Here is a 14,626-nt window from a genome sequence, read left to right on the forward strand (position 1 = left end):
GAATTTTAATTTAGATTAGGCCCTAATTATTTTATATTTGTTATTAGTATAAAAAATTATTTAAAATCTAAAATATACATTAAAATAAATTAAACTACATACATATTGAATCAACTTTCATCAGCTCAACATAATAAAAATACATGAGAATCAATTTCAAATTCAACACTTAGAATAAACATTTTTTCTGTTAATTTTGTTTTACCATATTTTTTCTCTTTTGTTCTAGAATGTGGTAACTCATCTTATCTTTTCTGTTAGGATAAAATTCTTCTTTTATATTTATTAGTTGTTATAATAATTTCATGGGCAGTGTAATTTTCTTTCTATGTATTTTCAATCTTTCTAATCATTGATCAATAATAAGAATACATTATACATTTAAAGTTACTCTTATACTTCTTCATTGGTATAATACCTTCTCCTCTTTTTGATGATCTGTTCTTCTTAGCATGGGAATGCTGCAATAACTTAATACTTTTTTGGCTCTTTTATTCTCTTTTACCGTCCACTACTTACAGTGTGATATACCTCGATATTGTTGCCTCTATTTCGGTTGATCTTCGTGAGAGATTTTCTCAGTCAGACCTCTTAGAAATTTATAGTCTAAAATAGGGTACTCTTGTCATCACTTACTTCTACACTTCTCTAAAGACCCTCTGGGAGGAATTTGAAAATTCTATGCCGCTTCCCAACTACATCTATCTAGCCAAAAATAATCGAACTCAGGACCTCATCATTAGGTTTTTGAAAGGCTTGAATGAAAGGTTCTTTGTAGTTGGTTCTCAGCTACTTCTAATAAGCCATTTGTGTCTCTTGTGAATAAGGAAAATCAGGCCCAAATTCAACACTCAAAATAAGCATTTTTCTTTTCTATTAATTTCATTTTACTCATGCTTTTCCTCTTTTATTCTAGAATGTGATGACTTATTTTTTTGTTAGAATAAGATTTTTTCTTAGATTTGTTAGTTGTTATACATATTTGATGAGTTGTGTGATTTTCTTTCTGTATATATTCAACCTTTGTAATCATTGATCAATAATAAAAATATAATATACATTTTCATTTACTCTTACACTTTTCTATCCAATTCTTGTTATTACACATGTAAAAATACATAAATATATAATAATTAATTTAGTGACTAATTTTTTTATGTATACATAACATTTTTGATATATTAACACCTCAAAATTAACTCGTCTCTAAATATTTTGACTTTATAATAAATGATAAAAAAATTATTTTCATTGACTTTAATCCAATCTTTGATGAGGTTTTCATTATTGATTTTACTTCTAATCTTTGTTGTAAATTATTTAATTTTGGACCAATTTTATGATATTTATTATTTAGTATTTAATTTTTTATTAATTTATTTTTTATACTAAATCTTAAATATTTAAAAATTATTTATTTTTATATTTTTAAATTAAATATTAATTTTTTATTTTTTTAACAAATTAAACATCATTAGAATCAGCTTAATTTTGAGCTTGCAATTAAATATGAGATCATGTTATACCCTTATTAATATTTCCTTTGGGTTGAAGGTGCGAATCTAAATGTAGAATTGGAAGACCTTGTGGGGCAATAAAGTCATGTTAAGTGGATCCTCTGAGTTTGTATTAATGTTAGCCTAAAGGGTGAAAAGATAGAAAATCAAGATGCTTTTACAGTTTGGCAAGTATAATAAGATTGATTATTCATGTATCTATTTGCATATTTTGATTCCATTATCGTTGTTTCTAGTAATTTGTTGTCACTTTAGCTTAATCCAGTTGAAGTTTAGGTTGTTGATATATATATATATATATATATATATATATATATATATATATTAAAAAAAAAGTGGCGATAGATTTTTGCCACGTTTTTTGAACTATCAACATGTTTTTAAAAGGGTCACATCCGCAAATATGCCGATTGCTCTATTACCATGTTTTTGTCTATCTATTGGCACGCTTTATATTTTGCCACGTTTTTATTGATTGCCATGCTTAAAACCGTGGTCATATATAACTATATAGCCACGCTTTTAAACTGTGCCAAAAAATGGATATACAACTACGCTTTTAAAATGTGCCTGTTGAGTTGGTTTTGGCTACGCTTCAAAAGTGTGTCAATAGGAAAAGATATGGCTACGCTTTCTTAAACATACCTAGATGTGAACCTATTGCCACGCTTTTAAAGCGTGGTTATATCTTTATTAAATTTAAAAAAATTCCTAGTATGTACTTTTACATGTACTCTAATGCACTCCAAAAACAATAAAAAATATTGATAAAAATATGTGAATATCATTTAAAGAAATTAATCAATAAAAATTAGTATTACATTAGTATATTCAAACCAAATTGGCCATATCAATCTCTTATAGCCAAAGTAGTTATAAGCTTGTAAAATTAATAAATTCCTCAAACATGTCTCGCTTATAAAGTGGTAAAAAAAAAGTTGAGTTATACATATTTTCCTTAACCATAATCCATAAATCTCTTCATTTCCTCATCCACTTCAAATCTCACAAATGTCACGTGAGGAACTACCATTGTTGTCTTTCAAGTCTGTGTCTACATTATGCTTCACTAAATACTCAGCTATTACTTCCTGCTCACAGTCAACAGCATAACACAGTGGTGTTTGTCCATTATTATCCTTATAAAAGTACAAAACACACGACAATATAAACAAAATTTCAAATTCAGCATTCAAAAAATATTTAAAAATGCATAGAACGGTCTTCTACTACACATGCTGAACTGAGAGTTAGAGTTAGGCAACTATTGTAATAAGGAATAACAACTTAATTTAACATTCAAGCTAACTTCCATCATGTTTTCATTCCAAAAAAACAGTGGCAATACCTTTAAAATTCTAAAGCATACATATTAGCTCAAATATCTTAAGTACTTAAATTGGAATGTTTTGAATTGCAATATATATGAAATATCTTGGCATTAATATTAGCATTCCTGCTAATAAGCAACTCTGTGACATTAAGGTGGCCATGATCCACGACCCAATGTAATGGTGTCCGACTTTCACTGTCTGCAACCACTTTCATTAATCAAATATTGAGAAAGGAGAAGCATAATAGAAAACTAAATATTTGATATAGTGTTATAGCATAGAAAAAAGATCCAAAAGATCTTTTATGATTGTAGGAAATTGATGGTTAAATCATTGTGGACTTAGCTTCAAGAGTGGAACGGGAAGTTTGTCTTCACCAGGTTGAGGATGCCACTCAAGAAGCACTTGCTTCTCGTTAACTGCATCATGAATATACATATACATATTCATTGTAGTTATTGAATGGAAATCTCTGCGGAATTCAAAGGCTTCCAACATGCTCTTACAGTTAGCAAGATGTGCAAGATTCTTAAGTTCCAACTAAAAAAAGAAAGAAAGAGAGACCTACATTAGCTGAATGAATTTTCTTCTTGTTTGTTGAATTATAATGAGAACGTAAACTACTAACCTGACCGTAATCAGCAACTATGAGAGAATTCCAAGGAGCAGCTATAAATGCTTGACAAATTTTGTAACAGTCCTTTTCCAGAGTTGGTTGATTCTGATTACGAATTATATGTGAGTTGGATTAAACATAAATTCAAATAAGCTCATTAAAATATTGCTGCAGCACAAATGCAGCAAGCAATAAAATTTTTGCTGCACTAATCAGATTCATAATCTTCTTCATCTATTAGTTAGGGAGTTGGATCAAGTTTTACAACAACAAAAAATACAATAAGAAATTTAAATACTGCAAAAGGAAGAAAAAATAAAACAAATAGAAGATTAATAAAAAAATTAAACACAGCAAAACTAATTTAATAACAGAATCAGAACAAATAAAAGATTAACAGAGAGAAGAGAAATCTAGAATATTTAAAAAATAGAGTAGTTAAAAGGAGAATATCACAAACCCAAGAATAAGGAAGAACGACAGCGGCGTTCACGGGACAGGGAGGACAGCAACAATCACAGGACGGGAGAGTAGGACGTAGGCATTCACGGGACAGAGACGACATGACGAGGAGGACGCGCCTTGGACCGAGACCGCGAGACGTGCGAGTTTGGAATGGTGCGTGCGAAGGTGATTTTGTGCGACAGCGTGCGAGCCCGTGAGCGACGGCGTTCTGGCGTTTGTGAAGGAGAGAAGAGAGTGACAGAAGAAAAAACTAAAAGGGAGATAAGAGAGCGAGAGAGAAGACTTAGGGAGTTAGGGTTCCACTGAGGGGAGAGGATGATTTTAGGTTAAGAGTTTCTCACTATGTGCGGCGCTGTAGGATGAGAAATAAAGGTTTTGTTAAAAGTAGTAGAAAATTTAAATTTTTTAGTGAAAACTTTGTGACCACGTTTTTTTGGGGTGCTGAAAGAGTTAGAGAAAACTGGTATGCTTTAAAAACGTAACGATAACAAAAATATTTCGTCATGCTTTAAAGCGTGCCTATTTTTCTCTATGACGACGCTTTTGAAACGTGGCAAAAAACGTAGCCAAATCACTAATCACTTGCCACCCTCATAAAAGCGTGCCTCTCTTTATTGCTACACTTTTGAAGTGTGACAAAAAACGTGGCCAAATCACTAAACAGTCGTCACCGTCATAAAAGTGTGGCCATTGACCACTTTTGGCCACACTTCTAAAGCATGGCAAGAAAAAAATGTGCCAATAGGCCTTTTTTCTTGTAGATATATATATATATATATATATATATATATATATATATATATATATATATATATATATATATATATGACATGAAAAATAAGAATGTTAATACAAGTATCTAATGTAAATAATTTTCTGAATCGATAAAACTGTGACTTAGATATTTATGTTAGAGTCATAGGATTGTTACATTTTACACTATTTGAATTTATTTTGTGGTATTATTATTGCAGATCCATTTGTTATCATAGACGATGAGTTCGCCATCATAATGAAATTTAATTCTAAAGGATTATAAGTACGACAATCAAAGATTATATTATTTATAGATGTATTGATTATTAGGTGTATGAGTCTAAACTAATGATATTTTATGCTAAATATATAAATATATAACAATATGTTGTGATTGGCTTATCAAGATTAACATGATCTAAAAAAAGTATTATTGGAAGATAAGATGATACAATTTACATCTGCACCAAAACAATTTCTTAGGATCATTCTAAACTAGATTCAGACACGATTGCAAAAGGAATTAAGTAGTTTGTAGAAGCTGACTCATCTATGAAGGGACGTTATGTGATTGTAGACGTTTACTCAAAGTTTAATTATATGATAAGTTACCGCAAAGTATGTATGACTAAATAGAAGTCGGTTGATAAATTTTTCGATAGTTGAAAAGCCTCTTATGAAGCGTTGCCGATATAAATTGAAACAACGTACAAAAAAGAGCTATCAACAACTGTGATATTTGAAATGATATCTACCTACCATGGAATGAGTTGGCTCTAGATATCTAGATATTATATCGAGTTTTTTTGGAGTTTTTACCATTACGTTATAGCATTCAGATACAACAAATTGATTGTACCGATAAATGACAATGAAAAATATATTAGAACTCTATTGGTTGTAGTTTTACACGATAACAACTACAATATTATGTCTATTGCCTTTGCCATTGTCGAGGGTAAGACTTCTGATACATGATACTTTTTTTTGTCATTTGCATATACATTTGGTGACGAGGGATGACATGGGTCTTATATCTTATCGACATGACTCTATTAGGTCTATCATAACTCGTAGTAACGGGGCATGAGAACCTCCGAGAACTATCTATATATTTTGCATCAGACATATAACATTCAACTTCTTGATGAGGTTGAAGACACCGTTCTTGCAATAGTTTGTGATCAACATAGGTAAATAATATGAGTAATGTAAAATTGTAAGCACTATGTGATGATAGTGAACAACTCTATATAATATATAATTGCGTTCTACTTTTTTTTTTGCAAAGTTATTCCACGACAATGCGTAAATACAACATTAATTACCAACGATTATGTGATCGAGGGCGAGGTTTATACTCAGTTGCTGGATGAGATCCCCTACTCACAACATGCTTTTGCCATACAATGGTGGATATCTATCGGGCCATATAATCACAAACTTAGTTAAGTGCATCTTTTCGGCGTTGAAAGGAGCACATAATCTCCTATGATAATACTTGTTAAAGAAATTTTTTATAGATTAAATGATTTATTCACCAAGAACAAGTTTGATATTAGGCTCGAATTAGTACATGATATGTATTTTCTGGATCAATGACCCAAAGATCTTAAGCAAATCAGCACATTGCAGAAATGTCATTGTCACTTATTTTGATAAGTAAAATGACATATTTAAGATGCGTGAGATGTCTAATGTTGTGGAATATATTAAGGATTTATCCTTAATCAATGAGTTGCTGCATGTACAAAACAAAATTTAAACACTCGACACTTGCTTAAACGGACAAGTCAACTGATCACTCGATCAATCCAATTTGCTTAAATATTGAGTAAACTATCATTTTTACCCATGAAAATTCAAAACGCTGACAAATCTACCCACGAATAAACAAAATTATCATTTATATTCATAAAAGATGGACTTTTGCTAACAAAATTATTCGAACCCTAAAAAATTATTTAAAATTTCCAAAATACCATCTAATATAACCTATCTCTAACTTCTCTTTTTACTCCACACCACCACTCTTCCAATACCAAACCTCACTACCACCCAAATCCTGCCTCACCACCACCCAAATCACTTTTTACTCCACACCACCCGTCGTTCGCTTTGCCACCTATGTCGCCTCCTCCCCTGGTGGCCTCCTCTCTACGAGCGCCTCGTTTGCTGCGTCGCCGCCAAAGCCTCCAAGAACCTCGACTGCGCTCTCCCCCTCGTCCGCAAGTGCAAGCGTCGCTCCATCCTCCATCGCGTTGTCACCATCGTTTTTGCCGCAGATTTCCGCAAGGTCCTCTCCTACCTCGAAGCCTCCATTGGTGACATGTGCCGGCTCCTCTCCATCCTTGACGTTGACAGCTCTGCTGCGACTGTTGGTGGTGGTGGCAACATTGTTTTCTCGCTTTCTCTGATCGCTAGCAACAACCCATTCTGTCTTGGGTATGATCTTTCATTGCTAGTGTTCAAATGGGTCAATTGAATGATAGGGTAGAAGCTACTAATGAATTTGCTTCGCTTGCAAATAATAACGATAGGAATAAGAATATTATTTTTGAGGAAGGTTGAGTCCCACTTTTGTTGAAGTTTTTGAAAGAGAGTGGTGGTGATGGAGTTTGAGATTGAGAGAGTGATGTTGTTGAGTAAAAAAGAGAAATTTGAATTATGTTATATATAGTGAATCTAGAAGTGCTTTTACCTCTAAACGTACGTTTATGTGAAGCTTGAAATTTTTGCTTCTGTATTCACATTGGAAAAGGTTGATTACCATTAAAATATATTTTTTTTGTTTGACATTGTAAAATGTATAGTATTTCTTTTAGTATTTTATGTATTAAAATATATTTTGTCAATTTTGATATGTTACTTTAATTTAGTAATTAAATATTAATTTTATTATAAAATAAATTGATAAAATTTATTTAAATATCTAAAATAAAATGATAGGATAATATAAAAAATTATTTAAAAAGATATTAATTTATTTAAATTAATGTCTTTTTTAATAATTTTTTATTTAAAAATAATTTTAAATAATATAATCTAAATAATATTTATTTTATTATAATATATTTTAATATAAAAATTGACAAATATAAAATACATTAATACAAATTTATTTTTTATCAGAATTAAATTTACGAAATTCTTTTTATGCAAACTATATAGTAATTTATTTTTAAATATTTATGGTAGTACTTTGCTAAAGCTAAACAGTGCTTAATTAAGATATTCTAACCAGGCCATTCAGGCCAACACAACTCAACTTTTTGAAACTCTGCAGAAAAGAAAACGCAATGCAGTGGAATGATTGAAACACAGCGCGTGCTCTCACTCACTCACTCTCTCTCTCTCTCTCTCTGTCTGAATCAACACATTCACATTCAAACTCTCTCTTTCTCTTCTTCCTTCCCCATACAACAATAACAACAGCAACAACAACCTTTGTCTTTGTCATTTTCCTCTCCTGCTTCCAAAACTCACATCTCGCTTCTCCCTTCTCTTCTTCTTCTTCTTCCCTCGTCTCCTTTTTCTCTCTCTGAAGAAAGTTCTGCTTTTTACAAGCATTGGATCACTGAATCACCGCCCCATTTTGTTCTAAGGCCTCAAAGGCTCAAACCCAGTTGCATTCTCCATTTTCATGCAGAGATTCCATCTGGGTCTCTCTCAAAATCGAACCTTGATGATGGATTCAAGTGCCCCAAACACACCCTCCTTTCAGAATACCCCAGACTCTAACATCACCACCAACACTCTCTCTCCAAAGCCTTACAAGAAGAGCTTCGTCACCACTCTCATGGAGGCAGCAACACTCCGCACTCCTTCCTTCAAAGAAGACAACTACTTCGTCTCTCTCCTCAGACCCTCAGAGAGAAAGGCACTTCAAGAACTCAAGGAAAAGCTCAAAGCTTCTATTGACAGTAAGAATGGTGAAAATGATGGTGCTGTTATGTGGGGGATTCCACTCCTTGGTGGTGATGATCGTGCTGACGTCATACTCTTGAAGTTCCTTAGAGCAAGGGATTTTAGGGTTGCTGATGCACTCACCATGCTCCTTAAGTGCTTGCAATGGAGGAAGGACTTTGGTGCTGAAACCATTGTTGATGAGGATTTGGGATTCAAGGAGCTTGAAGGTCTTATAAATAAACATTTCAAATTTGTCATCCTTTTTACTCTTAAAAACTTTATTTAAAGATCTAAAAGTAGAAATTCATGCATTGAATTAAGTGTTACTAGAATATTAGGTTTGTTACTTTGGATATTTAAAAAAAATCCCTCATTACCAATTTATTTATAAAATTGTCACACTTATTATTGTATTTGGTGTTTGTGCAAAAAAATAGGTGTGATAGCATATATGCAAGGGTATGACAAAGAAGGGCATCCAGTGTGTTACAATGCATATGGTGTTTTTAGGGATAAGGAAATGTATGAGAGGATCTTTGGTGATGAAGAGAAGCTGAAGAAGTTCCTTAGATGGAGGGTTCAGGTCCTTGAGAGGGGCATCAAGCTCCTACATTTCAAGGCTGGTGGGGTCAATTCCCTTATTCAGGTCACTGACCTTAAGGACATGCCCAAAAGGGAGCTTAGGGTTGCTTCTAACCACATCCTCTCCCTCTTCCAAGACAATTACCCAGAGATGGTGGCTCGCAAGGTACAATCTTTTCCAATAATTATTTCAAAAAAAAAAAGGAATCATTTTGATGGGTCTAGTTAGGGATTTAGATTGTTTGTTTTATTAGGGGGAAAAGAGGGAACTTTTCTTGAGTTGGTTTGTTTTCTAGTTGAGTTCTCTCAATGTACTCATATCTTACATGTGACAAATTTTTTAACCTTTTTTTTTCTTGTGGGGTGATTCAGATTTTCATCAATGTGCCATGGTACTTCAGCATGTTGTATTCAATGTTCAGCCCGTTTCTGACTCAAAGAACCAAGAGCAAGTTTGTGATCTCTAAGGAAGGAAATGCTGCTGAGACGCTCTACAAGTGAGTTCTAATTTGGTTTTATTAATGTGCAGATTCACATATCCATTGTTCTAGAATATTTTTTATTTTTATTTTCCCTTTTTCCTCTCTTTTTTTTTAATTAGAATAATTCAAAAAATCACGGATTCCTAGTCATTGATTTTGGATTTTATTAATTAATTTAATTTCAATATATTGTCACATCACTAAAAAAAATATTTTTTAGTTGCCTTAATTAAACTCTTAATTAACTAATTAATGCCTTCTATTGTTTGAGTTGTCTGCCCTCTATATGGATGTAATGTCCATTTTGACCCTGGAATTTTGTTTTAGTCAATTTGGTCCTTGACTTTTTAAAATGACAAATAAGTTAATTGTTATCCGTAATAGTTAATTGTTGTGAACGCTCTTTAATTATTAATATGTTAATTTTAGATTTTTGTTAGATATATAGGGCATACTGAATATATTAAACAAAAAATATTATAGTTTTAATTTCATATATTTTTTAAAAAATATTTTTAACCTCTTTTCTAATTATATAAACATCTTGTATAATTTTCAGATATTAATAATTAATAGTACATACTATTTTTAAATTTAATTTAAGAATAATGTCACAGACATGCTCATACATGATTGTATTTTAATGAATTTAAGAGACCAAAATGGGTTATTTCATTTTTTTTTACCTCTTTTTTTTTATTTTGTCTTGGCTAGTCCTATAATAGAAATTAAAATTCCCACTTTCCTATCTATATATCCATTTTGGGTTTGGTTTCTGAAAGGAGTTTGTTTTTTATGGTCAGATTCATAAGGCCCGAGGATATTCCTGTTCAGTATGGAGGGCTGAATAGGCCCAGTGATTTGCAGAATGGTCCCCCAAAACCTGCTTCAGACTTCACTGTTAAAGGTGGAGAGAAAGTGAACATACAAATAGAAGGAATTGAGGTGACAATAATAACCCTCTTCTTTTTTTTTTCACTAAAAAACTCTTCCCTATGCATATTGTGATGATGATTGATTGCTACTTTTGTCATGCAAGTGGTTTCTTTTTCCACATAAAATATATGTTTTTTTTCAATTGATTGTTGTCATGTGCTCCAAAATTTTCAAATCAAAAGTTCTCCTAATTCAAAATTTTACACAATGTTCAAGACAATTTTGGTAGATGTAAAGTGAAATTTTGTAGCAAGAATCTTTTTAAACATCACATATAAATGAGGAATCATCAGCCTTTGTTTTCAATTTAAAGCTTGAACCAAGCATTAAGCATAATAATAATAAGCTTTATGTTTTGGGACAATGCTAAAGGTGTAAGATTTATTTTGGCTTCTTATGGTATCCTCTAGTTTAGGAGGCTAAGGACTAATTTGTCAATGGTTGTGTCGTTGACTAATGGGTTGCTGCATACACAACGTATAAGATTCAAATAATGATAGATGCTACTCTCATGATTTAAATCTACATTAATGGATCTTCCTAAAGCATGATACACTAAGTTCAATTCGGTCCGTCACAAAATATATCTAAAGTTTTTTGCTAACACAATTTTATGTGTTGTCTCTCTTGGTTGCATCTTGTCCTGTTTTTTATGTTGTGATAATGATGTTTTCTTTGTTTTTTTTTATATATGTTGCTGGATTTTGAATAGGCTGGTGCAACCATCACATGGGACATAGTGGTTGGAGGTTGGGACTTAGAATATAGTGCTGAGTTCGTACCAAATGCTGAAGGAAGCTACACCATAGCTGTTGAGAAGCCAAGAAAAGTTATGGCCTCAGAGGAAGCAATTCACAACTCATACACATCAAAGGAACCAGGCAAAATGGTACTCTCTGTTGACAACACTTCCTCGAGGAGGAAAAAGGTTGCGGCGTATCGCTACGTCGTCCGGAAATCCAGTAGTACCGTGTAATAATAACAACCTCAATTTAGATTTTAGGACTTTCTATGATGTTTTTCGTCTTTTCTTGGTTTTTTGGATGGTCTAATTTTATGCTTATGAACTCGTTAAAAAAGCCCTATTTAGAAGTATTAATGGTAATGTACTAATGCAATGTAAAAAAGGATGGGGGAAAATGGTTAGTGTATTATTATTGCTTGGTATAGAAGAAAAGCAATTAAGGTTGCTTATATAACATACCATGTTACTGTTTTTGTTTGTCCTTATGTTTGTGACGTTTTGTTTGTGGGATTTACTAATATGTCCTTTTGTGGGGGGAGGAGCACATGGGGGAATTTTGAATTGGAATTGGTTAATGGTGTGAATCCAAGATAGAGAAGAAAAATTAGCAATACTTTTTGTTGCTTTTGGCCATTGTGTATTATGCAATCTAATAGAAGAAATGGTTGGTGAATGAACAATCTATATTTTTATGATTCGAAGTAATGTTTGTGTGTTGGCTTGATTGGTTAAAGGAACATCACTTGAGATGTGTTACCATAAATGAAAAGGAAAAATGGAAAATTAGATGGATATTCATTTTGATTGTACCTAGTTGATGCAAGCTTTTGGTTTTTATTATTTGGCCAACACAAATTAATCACTTTATTGTTGAGACTTGAGATGCCAGCAGCGGTTTACACTCACACACTCCCACATATAAACCGCGGCAGGTAGTAACACACACTCCCACACATAAACCGCGGCAGGTAGCAGCGGTTTATGCACACTTATAAACTCCTACTGCCAGTAGTGGTTTACATAAAATAGTGAAACAATGCATTTGCGTATTGAATTTGGAAATAATGTATTTGCGTAATATTGGGGCTCAAACAATTTAGATGCGTAAATTGCCCAAAAAATACCATAAACACTGTAGTAAAACTAAAATTTCTGAAGCAACTTTGTTTAGCTCATGTTTTTAGTAGAGATATTTACATGATAGTTGATATATATGATATCCTATGTTTAAATTTTATTGTTCACATTTAAAAAAAATAAAAAAAAGAAAATAAGTATGATAAATTTATGTTCATTCAAGAATTCATCATAAGATTAATGTAAAATAATGCATATAAAATGAGTCTTTTATATATCAGTCAAATTTCAAAATAGCCCTTGGCTATGCATACTAAAATAATTCTTAAAATTTCAACTGCACGAATATGATTTCAGATATTAATAAAAATGCATCTCGTTAATTTTTCAATCGTTTTTGTGGAATAATTTGCTGATAGGAGTTAACACAGTACACTTTTATCAATTTTAAGAATATAATTAATATAATTAAGATTTCAAAAACTATTTTAATAGATATAATCAATCTCAAAAAATTGCTTTAAGACTTAACTATCTAGAAATAGAAGATAAAAATTAGTATAAATATATTAGATTTTTTATTTAAATTAAATAAATATATTAATTACAGAAATAGATAAAATGTGAGATATTTACAAAAATACGTATTCTTACACATTTCGGATATTGAGGAGTAAGTTAAAAATTGAACATATCTCGACATATAAGACTCCGTGCTATGACTGGGTGACGTCAAGACATATTTTGAGTACACCTAGGATATGTGTTGTTACGGATATCAGGGACTGAGCACCCAAGATATGTGGCAACTGAAAAAAGGATCTCAATATCCGAGATATGTACAATTTGCCTAATTTAAGTCTCAGCATCCGAGATATGCTTGGACGCATTTATAAGGTCATAGCAGCCAAAATTGTTATGCATTTGAATAGTTTTTAAGAATTTTGTTAATTTATAAACGCTTAAGTTTGATTTCCTTAAGTAAATATGGCCCTCGAGAATATGTCCATGATAGAGACATCAAGAGACTGAATGCTACTTGGCACGTGGCTAGAGCTCTAGATTTTGAGGTTAGTAGTTTTTTTTTTGTTTGTTTTATTTTTAGTAAATAATTAGTTTAGATGTTTAGACTTTAGTAACTTAGTTAATGTGGTATGACTTAGTGATTAGACAAAGTTAGACAATTTATATATATTTAATCAGGTATATTATAGTTTTATATTTTATATAATTGATTGTAACTAACTGTAACCTAAGTTAAATAAATAAAATAGGTAACTATTAATTGGTGAAATTAATAGGTAATTAATTGAAGTCGTGTCCAAATGTGACAGTCAGATTAGAATAATGCAACATGAATCATTTTATTTTTTATATATTTCTTGATAGTCTTGTCTTTAGTAAGTGCTATGAATATTAGCAGTACAAATTATATTCGTACTATATCTGTTGCATTTATTATCGATGTTTGTCTACTTGATTTAGAATTTTTAGTAATGGTTAAACACAATTAATGGTTTAGACGAAATTAATATGCAAGTGTAAATGTTATGGATATTCCAGAGACCATGGTTATTGTTGTCACGCCGTGTGTGACCCTGCGTTTCCCCCGCTGGACATCCTATTGCCTTATATTAGGGAGGCAAAATTTGGGCATGTAGTAGAGTTGAGAGATTTCATTTTTGACAATTTTTTTATCTCTGCATTTGTCGAGTGGTGGAGGCCCGAACCTACACGTTCCACCTTCCATGTAGTGAGGTCAATATTACGCCCCAAGATGTTGCCTACCACATTGGTCTGCGCACTAATGGAGAGCCGATTGGAGGTTGTACCAGAGACTTCTAGCAATGGCATGAACACTCCATGTGGGAGTGGGTTGAGGATTTACTTGGCGCTAGGTCGCCACCACAGTCAGAGGGAGGAAAGCAGGTTTTCGAGGTGAGAATGATGTAACACTCTAACTATCAAAATTTTCCGCTTCCGCCTGCGCTACTCTGATAGCTCGGGTATTACGACAACTTCATGTATTTAATAATAAAATATGAGCTTTTGACTCGAAACCGTGTCGCTATTTTATTTGAAAAACTGGAAAAATACTTTTACAATAAAACAAACAAGCATATACATAAACAAAACTCTTTACCCAAGTAACTTATGCATATTATATACATACAAATCATACAACTCCTATCCATCTTACAAAATTG

At 32.1% G+C, this 14,626-nt stretch overlaps 1 protein-coding gene across 1 annotated transcript; it reads left to right on the forward strand.

The window, feature by feature from the left end:
* The first annotated feature begins 7,949 nt into the window (after positions 1–7,949).
* Positions 7,950–11,798, forward strand: LOC112751171 (patellin-6). Its single transcript, XM_025800226.3, has 5 exons — positions 7,950–8,824; positions 9,035–9,345; positions 9,552–9,676; positions 10,465–10,606; positions 11,310–11,798. Exons 1-5 carry the CDS (start codon positions 8,332–8,334, stop codon positions 11,571–11,573), a joined length of 1,335 nt encoding a protein of 444 aa, XP_025656011.1. The 5' UTR covers positions 7,950–8,331; the 3' UTR covers positions 11,574–11,798.
* Positions 11,799–14,626: the final 2,828 nt, after the last annotated feature.

Source organism: Arachis hypogaea, chromosome 2, assembly GCF_003086295.3.
Source record: "Arachis hypogaea cultivar Tifrunner chromosome 2, arahy.Tifrunner.gnm2.J5K5, whole genome shotgun sequence".
Classification (NCBI taxonomy): domain Eukaryota; kingdom Viridiplantae; phylum Streptophyta; class Magnoliopsida; order Fabales; family Fabaceae; genus Arachis; species Arachis hypogaea.

Bases quoted from the DNA above. Each gene is read 5' to 3' on its own strand.
- LOC112751171 (XM_025800226.3), top strand. From the start codon at position 8,332: ATGCAGAGATTCCATCTGGGTCTCTCTCAAAATCGAACCTTGATGATG. The intron at 8,825-9,034 runs GTCTTATAAATA...GCAAAAAAATAG, and splicing joins GGGATTCAAGGAGCTTGAAG to GTGTGATAGCATATATGCAA. The intron at 10,607-11,309 runs GTGACAATAATA...GATTTTGAATAG, and splicing joins TACAAATAGAAGGAATTGAG to GCTGGTGCAACCATCACATG.